At 34.4% G+C, this 19,711-nt stretch overlaps 1 protein-coding gene and 1 pseudogene across 2 annotated transcripts; one reads left to right on the forward strand and one right to left on the reverse strand.

Annotated features, from left to right (window-relative positions):
- Nucleotides 1-8,330: 8,330 nt before the first annotated feature.
- LOC147404339 (uncharacterized) lies at nt 8,331-15,334 on the forward strand. Of its 2 annotated transcripts, none has more exons than XM_086440256.1 (3): nt 8,331-8,484; nt 13,832-14,118; nt 15,004-15,334. In XM_086440256.1, exons 1-2 carry the CDS (start codon nt 8,409-8,411, stop codon nt 14,074-14,076), a joined length of 321 nt encoding a protein of 106 aa, XP_086296382.1. In that variant the 5' UTR covers nt 8,331-8,408; the 3' UTR covers nt 14,077-14,118; nt 15,004-15,334. The 2 variants fall into 2 exon arrangements, with proteins under 2 accessions (XP_086296382.1, XP_086296381.1); XM_086440255.1 differs by having other exon boundaries at nt 15,017-15,334.
- Nucleotides 15,335-15,558: 224 nt separating this feature from the next.
- On the reverse strand, nt 15,559-16,833 carry LOC147404340 (protein PELOTA 1 pseudogene; annotated as a pseudogene).
- Nucleotides 16,834-19,711: the final 2,878 nt, after the last annotated feature.

The following is a 19,711-nucleotide window of genomic DNA, read 5'->3' on the forward strand; positions in this document are numbered from 1 at the left end:
TTGCCAAAATGTTTGCCAAGAAAGAGTATGTTATCAATGGGATTGTTGATTTCTAGCCATCGTATCCATCTATCCCAACAAATGCTCAAATTGAGCTATTATAAAGGGAGAGGTCTTGAATTCAAACCTCATCTTTGGCCACCTACAAGGATTTGTCCTAGTTTACCTGGTATCATAGCAACCAAATCCTCTGACTAATTGAAAAAATCACGATTAATCATGATTTTTTTCTTTACCAATTTAATCATGATTTTTACCAATTTCATGATTAAATTACAAACGTTGCAATTAGATTCGATTAAAATGAAAGTGCAAATAAGGATGACATTGAATTTTGTATTATTATTATTATTTTGTTTAATAATATAAATCCTGAATGTGTTGTGGACTTGTGGTTTTGTAAGTGGATGCAAGGACGATATTTATATGAGGTTGATGATTTATTGTTGTTATTTAGTATGAGATTTAGTGTTATAATATGAGAACACCTCCTAGTATGAACAATTACACAGACACGAGCCTAGTTCATTTTCTTTCAGTTTTTTTTTTATATTTTCCTGATTTTATCAAAAATTTTCCTTGCTAATTTGTTACCGAATCCCAACTTGGTGACTATACCAAGTATGTGTGATTTGTGGAGTATTGAGGATGTGATTTGGGCAAGATATAATGCTCTAAGATGCCAGTTTGCCTCGCCTATACTAATTGAGCCTACCCCCTGTCATATAAAAAATTATCCATGAAAAATTCTTGGAAGAATTGATTGGAGTTGTGTTAATTTTGACGTGTAAGTCCATCAAGAGCAAGTTAATTATCTCTGGGAAGGTGATTTATCAATTCCTTTATCTACCTAAGGTTACGAGTTCAATACTTGCTAGTTAATAAGGGAATTAGCTCAACGGTAAAACTAACAATGGTGGTTTGCTCCCTTTGATCGTGTGTTTAAAATTGGGTGGCCTCCTAATTTATTTTACTACACATTGGAAAACTTTAATAGAGTCATAGCATGCAACCTCAGGGACTAATCCCATCACAAAGGGTGTGGGGATATCTTATGATATACAAAAATAACAACAACAAAAATCAGGATGCAGTATGATGTCCCGTTCCTATAGGATGGGAACAATGTCTACATAGAACTTTTTGGTTGGACATTAAAACATATTGGGCTCCTAACCAAGCTCTTTTATTCATTACACGCAGCCTCAGGTTTTTAATCTACAACCAAAATGTGTCACGTAGATATCGTACGTTGCTAGATCGCAACTAATAAAAAAAAGCATTGATATGTCAACTTCAAGTCAAGATCCACCTTCACCTATTAAGAACTGACTATTTATCTTGTTTGCCTACCAAAAGAAAAAACTATTTTTAAAAATTGTAAGCATAAATTCAGATTATCATTTTTAGCTCACATAACTTTAACAACTATTCTAGACAATTTTATATGGAATTCAAATCCCTAAATATACAAAAATGAATTATAGGATCTGTTTTTGGATTGTTAAATATGAACCAATAATACATTCATAGAATTTTAGGTCGTATGGATAACTACCTGGAAGTGTAGCCATTCCTGTGAGTAACGATTCCCCTTTGGTGAATAATCCTTGATTTCTAGACTCACCTTCTCCTTATTGATCTACTCTTCTGGATCGATTAAACTTCAATGATAGAATTATTGATCTCCACAAAGCTTCTTCTCAATGTCACGGTTAAATCACCTATACCTTTTATTTTGGAATGTCTTTTATCATATTATGGAAAACCAATAATAATAAAAACAAGAGGCCCACCCATTCTTTTATAGAGAGGAGTAGAGGGGGTACATCCTCTCTAAAGTATAAACCAACCCATTAAAGAGTCTAATCCCTTCATTTCCCAAATCAATTAGAACTCTCAATAAGTGCCTCATGTTATTGACAAACTTCTTTAAAACCCAAAATTAATAAAATGTCAAAATTGTGGATCAAGGCTTAAAGGCCATTACCTTACGTGACCTTCGGAAAATAACCTTCGGAAATACGTTTCAAGTATTTTCTTATTACGAGTCTACCATATACCTGACATGGACCCAAAACTTGGTTGACATGTTGCAATGCAACTTCGAAGTAATGGGATCAGTCCGGCTCGTCCATAAACATTAAAAAAAGATAATTAATTAATTAATTAATTAGGAACAAGGCTTTGATGATGATGAGATACATCAAGAGGTGGGACAAAAACAAGTGTACCACATGGCATTTTTTGATTGACCTGGAGCTAAACATATAAAATGGATTTTGGCATCAAAGAATTTATTCTACATTAGAGTTATGGTGGGGGTTTTAGTCTGCTAATTTAGTCATCTTGTAGTTGCTTTACATGTGAACGCCCATGTTTTGGTTGCCTTTTTCCAACTCTTCACACTTTGCTGTTTGTTTTTGTGAAAGAAAGATGGCCATTAGTATAGGCTATTGATGAACAGTTACTTTCAAGCTTTTAAAAACAAACATTTATTGAGTCAAATCACAGCGCATTACACAGACGTATTTTATTGGAGATTTGTTTGAGATTCTTTCTGGTCAATCTTCAAATAATGAACTGTGCTGAGGAGGGTTCAACATGTGCCACGTCGACATACGTGTGGAGGACTGACCAGTGGGATGCTTGTGCTTTCAGATATAAAGATTAGATTCCCATTTTTTTAAATATTTTTTATATAAAAAAATGAATAAATTAATAGATTCCTTGATATTTTTTATGTATTTAGTATTTTTTTTAATGTAGGTAGCCAGGTGAGATTTCATAACCTAGCTTATAAAGAAATAGTAGAATCCACACTGATTGTTTGCTCATACCCCAACACCATTTTGACATGTGGCACTAAAGAAATCTTAATTTTTAGATTTCAAATCTTACAAAGTGTTGTATAGATTTCAAGAAAAAAACTCATGGTCAATGAATAAAGAAAAAACATAAAATTTCGAACTTGATCAAATGTCTTGAAAATTGATGGTTACTGAGCAATTAAATTATAAATTAAAATTTAATCGTGAAAAATAATTTTTTTTCTTTTAAATTCATAGAATTTCATCCCCTACAATACTGTGGTATTGGATCATGTTTTTGAAAACCACAAGGTAATCTAATCAGGAAATTTTGGGCCTGTTTGGATACCAGGAGCAGAACTACTCTTCCAAAGAATAGGAGCTGAAATACTCTATGGAGGAGTTGGAAAAGTAATTCTGTGCAGAAAGGGCGTTTGGCAATCAACTCTGTGAAGTACTGGCAGAAGTACTTTTGTGCTGGAAGCCTGTTTGGGAACCATACTGACTTCTCATGACTTCTAGAAAAAAGACCAGAATACCCTTATATTATACCAGTTACTGTTTTTTATCTTTTAGTGTCATAATATGCCTTCAAACTATACTGTTTTTGATATTTTAACTATAAATATTAATATAATATAATATAATATTTTAAATATTAAATATTAATATAATATGTTTAAATCCATTATACTCAAAAATTTAAAAAAAATTTGACAGACTGTTTTTGACATAATATGACATAATATTAAAAAAAAAATTTGACAGACTGTCTTTTAGTGTCATAATATGCCTTCAAACTATACTTTTTTTGACATTTTAACTATAAATATTAATATAATATAATGTAATAAATATTAATATAATGTATTTAAATCCATTATACTCAAATTTAAAAAAAAAAAATTAACAGACTGTCTTTTAGTGTCATAATATGCCTTCAAACTATATTGTTTTTGATATTTTAACTATAAATATTAATATAATATAATATAATATAATATAATAAATATTAATATAATATAATATAATATTTTAAATATTAAATATTAATATAATGTGTTTAACTATAAATATTAATATAATATAATATAATATAATATTTTAAATATTAAATATTAATATAATGTGTTTAAATCCATTATACTCAAAATTAAATTTTTTTTTTTAATATTAATAAATGTTTCTTTCATTTGATTTAAGGGCAAATGAATTAGGAATATTTTCATAGAAAATTAATAAAGTTAAGGGTATTTTGGTAAAACGAACCGTTAGATTTTGACTCCCCGCAAGATGAGTTTTGAGAAATAGGTTTTCTCGACTTCTTCACAAAGAGTAATTTCTTGCTCTTGCGCGGAGTAACTTTTCGAAGGAGTTGTTCATCCAAACGACTTCTAACTCCCCGCAAGAGTCAGAAGTAGCCAAGGAGTCCTATCCAAACGCCTACTTTGTTTTTTTCACTGGGAGCAAAAGAGAGAAGTTCTCCTCTTATTGCTTATGTCATCAGCGCCACATGTCAAAAATGGTGATGGATTGTGAGCAAACAATCACTTGAAGAATCCATATGCCATGCATGTGAGTGAAAAATATAGAAAATAATAACAATTAAGATTATAATTCACATCTACAAAATGAACTGAATGAAAAATATAAAGAAAAAAAATAATAGAAAGGGTTAGGATTTTGAGCTCTTGCATCAAGCACATAAATTTATTCAATTCAAATCCACGAAACAAAATTGAACGAAAATATAAAAAAATATGTAAAAAGAAAAGGAGAGAAGATCATCCCACTTCTATTGTCCTCGGGCCAAGTCAATTTATTGCTTGTTTGAGAGAGAGCGAGGGTCGGGTCATGGGATAACCCATCATTGTTGACATCCCTAAGCATACTTCCAATGGTTGGGCAAGGTCGATACTTCAAAAAATTATGATCCAAGCCTAGTCCACCTCTTAATCAGAACGAGCTGCGATTGGGCCAATTTTCACGTCAAGGATACGTCTATTTGCTAAAGAGAACGGGGAACAAAATGAGTCGAGCAATAGAAAGAAATAAAGAAAATTGAGTAGATAGATAACCAGGCCGAGCTGCCCAACGGCCCCCAAAGGCAAGCTCATAGCCCGTCGAACTAAATTACCTTGCCCGAGCTTGGTCCATTTCGGGTCAGGCCAGTCTACGGACAAACCCAACCCAGTGACACCTTGTACTTCTCAAAAGTCACTTGCTATATTATGTGACTTGAAAGAAGCCCAAGGATTGTTGTTCCATCATGTAAGGGAGGTTATTGGCTGACCCAACATTAAGTTCAAGTTTTATGTGAAAGTATGACATAGAAATGATATATGAAAATGTGTAGAAAGTAACATATCTTTGTTAAAAGAATGTTCAAATCTTATTACAATAATCATAAAATTCTTTGAAGATGAAAATGGTATTCTCATGTACGAAAAGGTTGATATAACCCCTGATATATTGTTTTTTAAGTGCTTTCATGAATATTTGCAAATCTCTTTAATGGGCATTTATACAAGGGATTAACTTGACTGGTGACTTTCAAATTTCAATCAAGAATTAAGAATTTTCATTGATAATTCTAATAATTGAAAATAATCATTTTGGGATAATCATGGATTTTTTTTAGACGTTTGCCCAAAAAACAACGGGGTTTGGACTCATCTATTTTTTTTTTTTTTTTGCAACATCAAGAAATATTTAAAGAAAGTGGAAAAAATACCATAATAAGGAGTAGGATCCAGCCAGGTGTCTCGTTGTGGCATCCCATTTTATGCCACGTGGAATTTTTGGGACCCACTCACCGTATGGATATGTGGTCCATCCCTGGGTGAACCTACATACCAAAAATCATAGTTTTTGATAACTTGTATCCACTAGATCTAAGCTCTTGAAAAAAAGTTTGAATCCAACGGTTAGATATCATTATTATGACAATGGTATTATCAATGGATGCACATCACCAATCAAACTGATCTTTTGTGTGTAGATTCATCAAGGGATGAAATACATATCCATACGGTCAGTAAGTCGTCAAAGGAGTCATGTGGCATAAAATGGTGTGCCACCTGACCCTGGTTAGGAACGAGACACTGTTCTGGATCCCTACTCTAAAATAAAACGGAGGATCGAACAAGGTATTCCGTTCCTAGAATAAAGGTTAGGTGTCTATGTGGCATTTTTTTTGTGGAGTTTAAAATACCTAAGTTGTTAACCAAGCCATGCATGCAGTCCGATGTGTTTGGAATAATGGGTACTCATTTAATTGGGAATCGAACCAAAGTCGAAATTGATCAGACAATTCTATGTCCCTTTTTATTGAAATTGATTTGTATTGGGTCAATAGGTACCAAAACCATTTAAAGAGAAATAATATTTGATTATTATACTTTTCAAACATATTTTCATCTCTCATTTCAAATTTACAATCTCTTAATTCTAAAAGAAACTAGGAAGTTACTGGTCATTATTAATTTATAAGAAACCTATTCTATATTTTATTTTATTATAGTATACTGAGTCGGGCCTACATTCAAAATCCAAAACCGACCCTGGAACTAAATGGGCTTAGTCCAGCCCGGTAACTAAATGGACTTAATAATTAAATCCAAACCCAGACCATAGCGGGGCAGGCTAGATGAAGTCAAAACCCAGCCCATTGATAGTCCTACCACTGCTTAAAGTATAGTATATATACAGGGCTGTCAATGGGGCGGGCCTTGGTCTAGCCCATTGTGGATCAAGTTTAGGTAGTATTACAAGGCCCATTTTGCTATCCGGTGAGGCTTGGACATAGTTTATTTAATTTTTCTAGCCCATTATGGATCAAGTTTGGGTAGTATTAATTACATGGGCATCAAGGCATGATTTTGGGTATGAGGTGAACCTTGAATTTTCAATTTTTATTCTACATATTTTCTTAATTTTATTCTAGTTATTCTTAATTTAAACATTGTTATTACAATACTACAAATAGAATCGTTGAATCTTAGGAGGGATGCAAGTAGGCTTCAACATCGATCTCCTTCAAAAGCAAAATAATCTCCTTTAGGACATCGTGTTGGGAACGAGTCTCGATCCAAAATCTACAAGTCTTCATCGTCTAATTTAAATTGTATCTTCTAGATTTAATATTGTAAATTGGAAAAGTTTGCTCTTCATAGATATAATATTATCGGATTTATTGCTTATCAAATCAGAATTAATCTTGTTTAAATCAAATTTATAACACAAGCCATTAGTTTCTCCAACATTCAACAAACAACTCCTTGAGAATGAATGTCATTTGACTTTTATATACTTAATAATTAAGTCTATTAAGATCGAATTCCTAGAATGAGGTAAAGGAAAGAATTGATTGGACAAATCAAGAAACAATTTGTGGAATCTTCGAAATTTTTGGATAAGTAGCCTGGCCCAATGCAATAGTAAATTAGTGCTTTAAGAATTGAAAGCAAACCGTGGTAAATGATGTTGAATCTGCCTTTCAGCACTCTATAACTCATTTTTTTTTTTTATTATCTCTTTGTTACATCCCTATCCTATTTTTTAATCCTGCCTTTGCTATTCATAAATTTGGAGGTTGAAGAAGAAGGTAGAATCTTCAAATTGAAGAAGATGGATTGTAAATGAGATTTTCTGTAAATTTTAAATTGCTTTATCATAGAAACTTAGAGATTGAGAAAGTGACTGGTTTTAAAAAAGAAAAATCAATGGTTGGGTAGGCATGTCATAAGTTTCAAAACATAGGTGACATTTCCAATATTCTAAAAACAAAAAAAACAAAAAAGTGAAGGGGTGTTTAAATAATCAAAGAGTTGACTCGCGTCCTTTATTAAACCCCCCAAGTCTATCGGGTCATTGGTCCAATTTAAAATGGACAGATTTTTCAAAAATGGTGTTTTTCGAAGTATCGTGATAATTTGACTATTCCATGTGGCAAACTCAATTGACTACCTTGACATGACAAATTTGAAACCGTAGCTCTGATAGGATATATGATTGCACTTCCCTATAAAAAGTGTATCTTGAGGAAACAATCAATTACTAATGGCATTTTTTGTTTTAAGATAAAGTATTCAAATATAACATTCTTTTCTTACCTTATTATTTACACACACACACACAAAACAAAAAAAATAAAAATAAAAATAAAAATAAAAAGAAAGAAAAAAAAAAAAAAAAAGGAAGGAATTGAAAGAGGCAAATATGGCATTGCCATTAGAGATGCTCTAATCATTTTATCATCAATCTTTTCATTAGAAAAAAAAAAAAAAAAAAAACGTTTAAAAGCATTCGACCATACCCTTTTCACTTTTCTTCAAGTAAAATATTGCAGTACAATTTGGATTAATTTGCTCGCACCATGGAATCATAACTCATATCCGAAGGAAAATTCTAATCAGCAACGAACGGCTAAGATGAGAAAAATGTTCCTACAGATCTGTAAGGCAATCCCTAGATCTACTCATTGGACACCAAGTGTCTAACGTCGTTGGACCCTAGAAAAACCCTACACCTAACGCTCATTAAAGACACAGTGAGAGGAGAGAGAGAGAGAGAGAGAGAGAGAGAGAGAGGAGAGAGATGCCTGAAATCGCCATTCGGAGATCGTTGCGTTACCTCATCTTGGTCTCTTTGATTTCTCTGCAATTGATTTCTGGTTCGTTTCTCTATTCCTTAAATCACAGTAGAACTTACGTCTTAGATTATCTTAATTTCGTTTAGATCCTCATTAAAAATCTCCATTACTGCATTTGAATTCGACATTTTCTTTTTCTTTTTCTTTTTCTATGTGTAAATGTAATCTTCAAAAGTTTCAATCGAATTATCTAAAAAATATATTATGTGTTCTTTATGTGGAAATTTTCATATTTGGTTGATACATTTGAATTTTGCAGTTCTGTTTTGAATCAATTCTTGTTAGGGTTTCAATTGTCATCATATTTGGTTGATAATTGTGTCTATATGTTATTCAAATTGTTACCCTTAGATGCTATTCTTGTTATTGGCATTTTGTGCACATGCCCAAACCATCTTAAATGAAATTCTATTATTTTATCTCCTATCCGGTGGATTGGGATTAAGAAAATTTAAGTTTACAATTTATGGAGATTTGGGGATAATCATGATAGTTTGTGGAAAAAAAGACTAAATATTGTGTGAACCAATTAGATGATGATCATCAGGGTGAGTTTGATGTGGAGGTCCACTAGTCCTAGAATGGTGCAAGTGATGAGGATCAGTAGAATCCGGAGAGTCGTTTAGATTGTGTTAGGCAAATCTTATGTCACTGTGAGGATTCTAGAGTTCTAGTAGTTAAGTGTTCCTTGGCCCAACAAAAAGGAAATGATGGAAGCTATGAATAAAGAAAAGGGATTTTCAGTTTTTTTTCTAGATGGGTATGAGACTATTCTTGGTGTGAGACCAAGGTACCATCAAGTTTCTCTATCCACCTTTTTCTACACAGGTAAGGGTGTTTTCTTTTCTATTCTTATTTTTGTTTTCATTTATTTAAACCCATCAAATCTACTCATAAACACGAGTTGAACCAGTCCTAGTTGCAACCCTTAGATTCCATCAGTTTCCCCTCACCCTAAATCTAATCGTTGGATTTTTGCGTAAAACTCTAATATTTGGAGTTGTTGTTAACCGACCAACTACTCCAAAAGACCGATCTGTTAGAGAGGGAACTATCAGTATAAGAGGGTCACATGGCTTAAATTGGGGTATGACTCACCCGATAGTGGAGGAAAATATAACATAGGTTACATATGAAGAAAGTCACAGATATTCGTAGTAGGGTACTAGAGAAAGAGACGGAGTATTTGAGTTCTGCGGTGGAAGCCAAAAGGTTCTCGGTGAAAAAACTTTGGCGAAGAAATAAGTTCGTTGTTACAATGGGTGAAGTTAACAAAAGAGGTTCATTTTCCTTAGATTTGACTCAGGAAGAAGTGAAATAGTTACTAGTTTTTCTAAAAGAAGCATTGACCCTCCCTCTTGAGAAGTTGTTGTGGAGAAAGTCAAGGTTAGAGCTGGGCATTGGAATTGCTAAAAGGAGTTCAAACAAAAACGGTTCCTTTATACGTATATTGAATGTGCGGGATGGAAGGTTGCTAACTTTTTTTGTTCTAAGAGGAAAGAGGGATCTTGGATGGAAAAGTCTAGCAAAGGCTTTAACGGAAGTTGAAAAAGAGAAAAGATCAATGGGGCTACCGTTACCTTCTATGGGCTAAAACGCGAAAGGTAGTGTGTGGAAGGAATTGGGTGACCTGACTTTGAAGCAAAGTTGGCCGCAGTAGCTCAACTGAATAGAGAGGTTGAAGAGTCGAGTGTTTTGAAGGACAATGGCGGGATGATCATTGGAGTGGAAGAAAGGAAACCTTTTAAGGTTTCAGTGAACTCAATTGTACTTAAGGAAAAAGGTTTTGGAGAGCAGAAGCAGGCATTAATTTGCAAGGCCTCAAAGGTTCCTATTTGGTAAGAAGTTAAGGTTGCTCTTGAAGGCTTAACAAATTCAAAAGGTTGTCTAATTGAGATGGAAACAAAGAAGGGGGTTTTCTTGCCTTCCTGGCGGAGTCGAAAGAAATCCAAGGAGTTAGCTTTTAGGGGAAGTGGTGATCTGCAAATCTCAGGATTCCACCCAAGTCGTCAGGAAGCCTCAGATTTCGAAGATGAAATGTGGAGGTTGGAACTTAAGAGGGGGATGCTTGTGTGGCTAGTATTGCAAGTAATGAATATAGCAGTGAAGTGTGGGATTTGTGCAACCAAGAATCAGGATGTTACCTCTTTGATTTTGAAGGTAAATTTTGATGAGGGAGATGTGGAATTCCCTATTAGAGTAAATAACCCTCAGCTTGGGCTAGGAATTACTCATTCGTCGAATTCACAATAGCGGCAGGGAGAAATCAAGGGGTTGCAGGTGGAAGGTTTCCCTAATTTTGAAGGTGAAAGGGGCTAGACAAGGAAGCGAAAAGTCTGGTTTGAATTATCACAAACTAAGTATAATTATCAAGGGGTCCCTTTGAGTTTAATAATGTTTAAAATCATATCGTGGAATATTAGAGGCCTGGGGGATAAGGGAAAAAGGGCGTCAATCAAAGCAATTATAAGGTTAAATAATTCGGATTTGGTGGTGTTCCAAGAGTCAAAGCTACAGGTGTGTAATGAGCTGATCATAAAGGAATTGTGGGGCGGTAATGTTGGTTGGTGTTGTTTACCTTCAATAAGAGCCTTGGGTGATATCATTATTATGTGGCAGGAAAGCAAATTGAAGGTGGACGATAATTTGTTAGGGGCATTTTCGGCGTCAATCTTGTGTAAGTGTGGAAAGTGATTTTATTTGGGTGTTCACCGGAGTGTATGGTCCGACAAATCCTAGAAAATCTCAACAATTTGGGGAAGAATTGTGCGATGTGTTTGGGTACTGGGATAAGCCGTGGTGTTTAGGTGGAGATTTTAATATCGTAAGGTTTGCTCATGAAAAATTGGGAGGATCTTGGGTATCGAAGTGTATGAGGGATTGTGGGGTGTTTGTGAATCGGTTCTCTTTGGAAGTTTTGCCTCTTGAAGGGAGGTCTTTGACGTGGTCGAATAATCAAAGGGCCCTCAAAATGTCGAAACTTGGCAGATTTTTTTGTGTCGAGTGATTGGGCGGACCATTTTGGAAACCTATCTTAGTTTGTGCACCTAATCCAACTTCAAACCACATCCCTATTTTGCTGGAAGTTGGTTTGAGAAGAAATAGACCTAGACCCTTTAGATTCGAGAATATGTGGCTTTTTCTGGATGATTTATGTCAAAAGGTGGATGTTTGGTGGAAAGATTTTGCATTTGTGGGAAGCCCAAGACTTATTTTCAGGAAAAAAAACTCAAAGTTCTCAAGGAAAAAAATCAGGGTGTGGAATGTGGAGGAATATAGGAGAGTAGAGGAGAAGAAAAAGGCGATCCTTAAGGAGATTGATGTCCTCGATAAGAAAAAAGAAATCCAAAACCTTGAGAGGACTTTTTTGTTGCTTCCAAGCTATTTTTGGGTTAAGGATAAATCTACGAAAAACCAGGTTTTTTGGTGTAGGTCAAGTGCTAGAGATTTAGAGGTGGACCACGATGTTTGGTTGTGCTCAATGCCTCTTTCCATTTGTGTATCTAGGTCTACCTTTGGGGGTTGGCTCAAGGTGTAAAGAAGTTTGGGAACCTATAGTGGAAAAGGTGGGAAAGAGGTTAAGCTCGTGGAAAGCAAGGTACCTATTGAAAGGGGGGAAATCACACTGATTGAAAGTGCCCTAACGAGTATACTGGGTTATCAGCTCTCTTTTTTCCCAATTCCAAATAGTGGAAAATTAAGATTGGAAAGGTTGATTAAGGACTTTTGTGGTATGATAGGGATGGAAAAAAGACAATTTCATTTGGTTAAGTGGAAGGTGATTTGTTGTCCAAAAAAGAATGAGGGGTTAGGCATCAAAGATTTTAAGATGTTGAATGGGGTACTCTTGGGGAAATGGTTATGGAGGTTTGGAGAAGAAAGGTCAAGTTTGTGGAGAACTGTTATTAAGGCAAGATATTGGGAAAAGATACATAGTTGAGAGAGTAAAGAAGTGAAGTCCCCTTATGGGTGTAGTTTGTGGAAGGGAATCATGAGTGTGAACCCAAAGTTCAGGGAGTTGGTGGCTTTAAATGTGGGAGTGGGGATAGAATTCGATTCTAGGAGGATAGGTAGTGCAGTAGTTGTCCATTCTCCCTTCAATTCCCGAGACTTTATGTGCTTTCTTTGAAAAAAGGAAAATCCAATTACTGACTTTTTGAACAATATGAGAAAACCACTAATTGTATTCATTTTTTTATTTTCTGGTTTTTTGGGAGTGGGAGAAGGTGAGAAGAGATGGTGGGGCTTTCAAGTAGTGGGCCTTACAAGATTTTAAGATGTTGAATGGGGTACTCTTGGGGAAATGGTTATGGAGGTTTGGAGAAGAAAGGTCAAGTTTGTGGAGAACTGTTATCAAGGCAAGATATTGGGAAAAGATACATAGTTGAGAGAGTAAAGAAGTGAAGTCCCCTTACGGGTGTAGTTTGTGGAAGGGAATCATGAGTGTGAACCCAAAGTTCAGGGAGTTGGTGGCTTTTAAATGTGGGAGTGGGGATAGAATTCGATTCTAGGAGGATAGGTAGTGCAGTAGTTGTCCATTCTCCCTTCAATTCCCGAGACTTTATGTGCTTTCTTTGAAAAAGGAAAATCCAATTACTGACTTTTTGAACAATATGAGAAAACCACTAATTGTATTCATTTTTTTATTTTCTGGTTTTTTGGGAGTGGGAGAAGGTGAGAAGAGATGGTGGGGCTTTCAAGTAGTGGGCCTTACAAGCGGAAGTACAAATTCTAGAGGTTCTTCTACCTCGCATGCCACACCCACTTCCGGTTGGAAAATCTTCTATTTGTTTTTTTATGATGTTCCACTCCCAACATAGAGCCACTTTTTGGTGCTCCTATTAATAAAGGTCCGACTTGAAAAAATCTAAGAAAATATGGAGTGTTCTTGCTGAGTAGAATAACACTCAAGGCTCTTAATCTCAGGATTACAGCTCACTTTCTTTTGTGTTGCACTGCCCATGGACTCTTTATCTAAGTAGGAAGCATTTTGACTTTAGATTTGAAGGTAGTACCCCTCTTCTAGTTTCTCTTATCATCACAGCATACTATCACAATGTATGCAGGTGTGCCTGTGACCATGCGCCTGCACCGTATCTCCACACCATACCTGTGTATGAGTAAAATGTATGCATTATTATACCACAATTTTATGTATATGTGCATATAACTGCAAATATACATGTTTGCATGCTTTATTCATCGCACACGAATTTCTATCTTTCTGCTGATGAAGAAAAGATTAGGTTTCCACTTTTGGTAATTTACTTGTGTGGATCTGAATTTCAACTAATTGCTGTTTAATTATGTTAGATTTTCTTAATTCTTCCGTGTTGCAGTTTCCCAAACAATTTATCTCTTTTTTCAGGCTTGGCTGATGATCCATCAAGTTCAAAAGATGGGATGAAAGCTGAGAGCAAAGCTGGTTCAAGTAGTACTAGCGTTGGGTTCAGGGTGGTCTTCATTTGCCTTGGGGTTGTGGCAATTGTGATACTGTCTGTATTACTGTTCAAGATATGGCAGAAGAAGAAGAGAGAAGAACAACATGCTCGTCTTTTAAGGCTGTTTGAAGAGGATGACGAGCTTGAGCTCGAGCTTGGTCTTCGGGATTGAGACCTTTTTACCCATTCGTATATTGAGTGTAACTTAGTTGAGGTATGTGTCCTAACCATACTCAAACCCCTAATATTTATATGCAAAACTCATTCATCTCATGAGATCTAAAGTTTGTTATAAGATGAGAACATTCAACATACAAGAGCTTTCTGTTTACACCACTTTTGGCTAGTGAAACTTTTGTGCTTCACCGAACAACGTAACAAAGATGTTCATATTCCAAAAAACTCCCTAATATGATCGATGGCATTGGCTGGTTCGAAATTTCACATCCTCTTGAAATATCTTGGCTGAGATGTTTTGAATATGCTGGTATGAAGACCGAACGAGGGTCTGTTCCTCTGGTGTATAGTTGGGGACGGTTTTGCACATGCTGATACTGTTTTGGAGATTTTGAAGATGGTCAAATATTTATTCTTATGAAGAGCAAAAAAATTTGGAATCCCGATTTGTTTCTCGAACAGCAATAGAAAAACGAATTTCATTTAAACTAGACTTTTTGTGCCTGTTAGTATCCCATAAGAAAAAATGTGATTGCCAATCATTGTGGAAAAAATTGGCGTTTTTTTTTTAAATGATCAATAATTACCAATTTAGTCATTTTTTTTTTTTAAATTAACCATTTATTTTAAAATTATTTTTTTTTATAAAGCTGACTGTAATTTTTTTTTATGAGCAAAATGTTTTTTATATTTAATATTTTAAATATATGTTTGTATATTTTCTGTAATTAATAATTTTTTCAATTTTTTTTTTTTTTTTGAGACTTTCCAACTTTTATAAAAAATTTCTGAAGTTTTCCTTGCTTTACCATTCCCAAAACCTGACTTTGTCACTATGCTGCCAATCCCATTCCGAAAATCTTTGATAATTCAGTGGACATATTAGCTCAACCTGTAAAACATGAACTGATATACTTTGTAGTATGGAATTGTAGGTTCATCTTTATCACTTCCACAGACAATGAAGACTGAAAAAGGATGTGACCCAACTTAGCAAGGAAAGATTTGATGGTATATGCTTCAATGAAAGATTTGCCCCTCGTTGGTAGAATGGACATGATTTATGTAAAACCAACAGTTGGGTCGTCAAGTCTTTTTAGATGGTGGCATTGTCAGAAATTATTTGGCTATTTGTATCCACTTTGATTTTAATCTGTCGTAACCTGTGTGATCCAGGTTCTTTGTATTATTTAATGTACACTGTTTCATTATAGTTTCTATTTAGATGATGGAAAGAAAGAAGCCTTCTTGCATTGCTTGGATTGTCCATTGTTCCAGCCACCATTATAGAGTAGGATGATGAATGTTGTTGCTCGATTGTTTGAATTTTTTATGATTGAGTTGCTTTGATTGTTTGACATATTGGTGATTGATTTATTTGATGAGGAGGCCTTATTTTGATTTTTTTTTTTTTTTTTTTTTTGAGGCAAGTGGTTTTAGCAATAAGAATGAATGGCGTTTTTGGTTTCATCCAAAATAAATCAAACTAAACATCAAAACTTAAAATCATCTTAAAATGTATACTAAAACTATCAACAAAAACCTGAACTCACATCTCCATATCATCCAAATCCGGCAAAGGAAATCGAAGAATCGCTGCAATTCCTGTCATCTTCGCCAATTCTTCTCCAGATTCATTAGCCGAAGAAAAAACCTGCACATTACCTCCCAATTTCTTCACCGAATCAACCAAATTACTGTATTTTTTCCTTGTCGTTACATTCGAACTCCTAAACAGATCATCTATGATCAATAGTGTTTGAACAGCTTCTAATTCAAGTGCGGTTTCTACGCTCTTTGATCCATAACAAGCTCGATCCGAATTACTCAAAAGTGTGTCCATAAAATTCTTAAAAACCTGAGCATCTTCTCCTGATTTTGTATCTTTGATCAAATTCTTCACTGTTGGTGAATCCAATACCTCCTTCAAGCTCTGCTTATTCCCCGAATTTGCTCCCACGAGAATGAATCTCGACTTATTATCAATAATCGATCTCAATTGTAACCGATTCGCTTCTGAAATCATGTAAGAATGGAATTGATTCTTGATTGATCCAGGACTTGCAATTACCACACAACTTGTAAGACTGAGATCGACATTCTTCATGAAAGAATTCAAAATATCTCCAAAAAACTTATTCGATTCCCCTTTCTTTGTGTTTCCAGATCCAGCCTTCTGGTTCAGAGCGGAAGATGAACCTTCGATCTTCGCACAATGTGTATTAACGCCTTTACCGATCAAATACAGATTCGCTAACCCTTCTTGCATCAAAATCACAACTAATTCAGCTTCAACCGATTGATCTGAACCTGATCCTTGTTGTAACACATCTAAAGCTGAAGAATACCAGGTTTTCTTCTTTAATTCGAAGGATTGATGTAATTCAATTTCGATGGTGTGGAAAGCTCCGGAAATCATAGAAACATTTGTGGATGATGTGATTTTGCCACGAATTCGAAGGAGAGATCCTTGTTTATCGAATTCTGAACCAATTACCTTGATTTCTAGCTTTAATTTCACGCGTGTTGAAGATTTTCCAACTCCAGAGTTAATTTGAACTTTTCGAGTTGTATCGGATGAGACGTAATCACCTGGAGAGATTAGATTGTGAGCAATCCATAGATCGTCTGATTGTTCTGCAATTAAGGTGATTGTGCCTGGTCCATTGGGGACGAAATCCTTCTGAAGGAGTTTCATGGCGATTGGAATCACAGAGAAAGACGGTTTACGATGATTCTAATTTCGAACTTTTTTTTGGGTAAATTAATTACAGCCACTCTGCTTTGGCATAATTCCATTTTGACCTATTAATGTTTTGATAATTTCACTTACCTCCTCTTTCATAGTCGGACTCCAAGTGTGGGACTTCGATGACTCATTAGATTCGGACTAGAAAATAAATATTTGTGAAACCCTTTCCTTACTTAACATAAGTAAGATTTTTAAACTTACAGCAAGAAAAAACTCATATTATAAAAAAAAATTCAAAAACTAATTTCTTTTCAAGGCCAGAGGGACTCTAAATATTTTTAGGGTGATTTAGACAAACCCCACCACGTTTTGGTGATATTGTCCATATCCCAATTTATTTTCAAACTGATGACATGACCCCTTGACCCCTTGACCTTGGTCATTTCTAATAGATTAATAAAATAACTTAAATAACCTTAGTTTCATCGTCTAATCAAATCCTTAATTTTTCTCTCAAAAATATGTCATCTTCGACATAAGTCGAATGAGTAAAAAAAACATTCCTGCAAGATTGAAAGTGAGGCCGGTTTAGGTTGAAAGAAAGGGCATTTAAATAATTTTATATTAGCCTATAAGGGAAGACTGAGGTCAAAGGACATGATATCTCAAATGAATTGCGATCCAGTATGGTGTCTTGTTCCTATAGCAACGTTAGGTGTCTACGAGGCACATTTTTATTGGATTTAAAACACATCAAGGTGCGTGGATGACTAGGTTAAGAGCCTATGTGTTTTAAATTCTAACAAAAACATGTCATGTAAACACCTTACCATTATTATAAGAACGAAACCTTTCTAGATCTTAACTCAATTCAAATGTGTGTTTATTACCTATATTTTTAAAATAAAATAGAATAATAATTTTCTGGTGCCCTCATCACAAAATCATTGATCATTTGCATCGGGATACACATAGTTAGGGTGCTCTCATCACAAATCATTGCTCATTTGCCTCGGGATACGTATAGTCAGGGCATATGCCAGACTTGGGGGGGGAGGTTTTCAAATTATCATGACTCAATAAAATATTATTTTTATAGTTATTTTCTTACAACACCAAATATTACAAACGGTCGAGTTTCCCATCTGACTTGCAAAATTTTCGAGAGATTTTGAGTTGAAATTGGTTCAAATGGATTTCATTACCGATGAGTCCTTTTGAGATTCAAACGAGTCAAGTAAATTCGACCAAGTTTTGAGTTGACTCAATGAATTTTAAAACATGGCTATATTTCTCATGTGATGGGGGCATGGGTTGCTTTGAGTGCTAAAAATATGATTATTTGTTGGTCTAGTGAGATCAAATGGGATCCACAAAACCCAACTTATGGATCTAATATTGTAATAAATAAAATTATAAATAATAAAAGGCAAATGATCACATAGGAAAGCTAACCTCTGTCTCTAGCATAATATATTACTTTAAAAAAGTTACAAGTCAGATTTCCTTTTTACCAATAATGAAACTTTTCTACCCCTTTTGATTATTATTATTATTATTAACCTCTCCTTTTTTGTCTCTTGGTTTTACAATTTTTGTGTGTGCCTATATCCTTATTTGATGTGTGATATATAGTATAAATTTATATCCAATTATCAAATAGAACCGAGCTTGATCGAGCACTAATCTATCCCGATGCGGGTTACACCTTAATTCAGCCTTAAGACCCTGTTGGGCTTACGTTGACTAAACCTATAATAGATGCATCATATTATGATACATGAGGATACATTGTATCATTGTTAATGTATCTCATAATAAAAAGAAGGTTGAGGAGGTGATTGAGAATAAAATATTTAGTAATACCTATTAAGATATTTTAAATTAAGAATTATAGATTTAGATTGATTCTCAAGTTTCATAAAATATTCATTAATTTACATTTTTCGAAGTTGTCTAATGTTGCTTACCATAAAAATTAGGGGTTCAATCTCTATCTTAATTGAAAAAATGGTGAGAGATCATCCTCATAAAATACCAGCTTGTTCCAAAACTTTTAACCTATATAAGATGGTGGTTGTCTCATAGTGTAATATGGACAGAAGTACCCCACCCATCTATATGGATTGCATTTCCATGTTGCTCCCAAAAACACGATCCGATGCCACATGATTATACAGCATAAAATCATAACTTTGAAAAAAAAAAAAAATTTTAAAAAATTGTTTCATTGTTGGATTTCAATTTAAAATTTGAGCGTTCAACAACCGTCCATTTCGAATCCTTGGATCGGACCACATTTTTTTTTTTTTGTTTCTAATGATTTCAAACTAAACCATTAGTTATAAAGGGCATAGGTATCATTTGGACCAACGTGACAGACCATGGACTCAACTTTGAGCCTTGGTCCAAGCTATACATGATCTCTTGGTCCATAAAACATTTTCCCTACATATTTAGGATCAAGTTCCGATCACTCATCAGAAAAAACTAGGGGTGCAATTTGGTCCAGTTCAAATCGAGAACCAAGAAAAAACGTTAGCTTTGCGGTGGTTTAGTTCGGTTTGGAACAAGTTGCGTTTGGTTCCGTGTTAAGAAAATGGATAACCAATCAATTTGATTCAATTCACGAATCAAACTTGTAAAGAATGGAACCAAACCGAGAATTAATTACAGACTTTATTATGAATAAACTAATGGCTTTTTATTTATAGATTAAGACTTAATGATGAAATCTTATGTTTATTATATGTTTGTTTTTTCATTAAAAACATGTTACTTCTAATTTATAATTTATAGAATATTTACAATTCGTATCACTGAACCTAACAAAATCGACCTTAATTCAATTTGGTTCAATGGTTCTTATTCTAATTTTTATGTCAATTCGGTTTCAATTTGACCTCAAGCCAAACAAAATAACACTCTTAGAGAAAAC

The sequence above is a fragment of the Akebia trifoliata genome, chromosome 4 (assembly GCF_017979445.1).
Source record: "Akebia trifoliata isolate Shusen 1 chromosome 4, ASM1797944v1, whole genome shotgun sequence".
NCBI lineage: Eukaryota > Viridiplantae > Streptophyta > Magnoliopsida > Ranunculales > Lardizabalaceae > Akebia > Akebia trifoliata.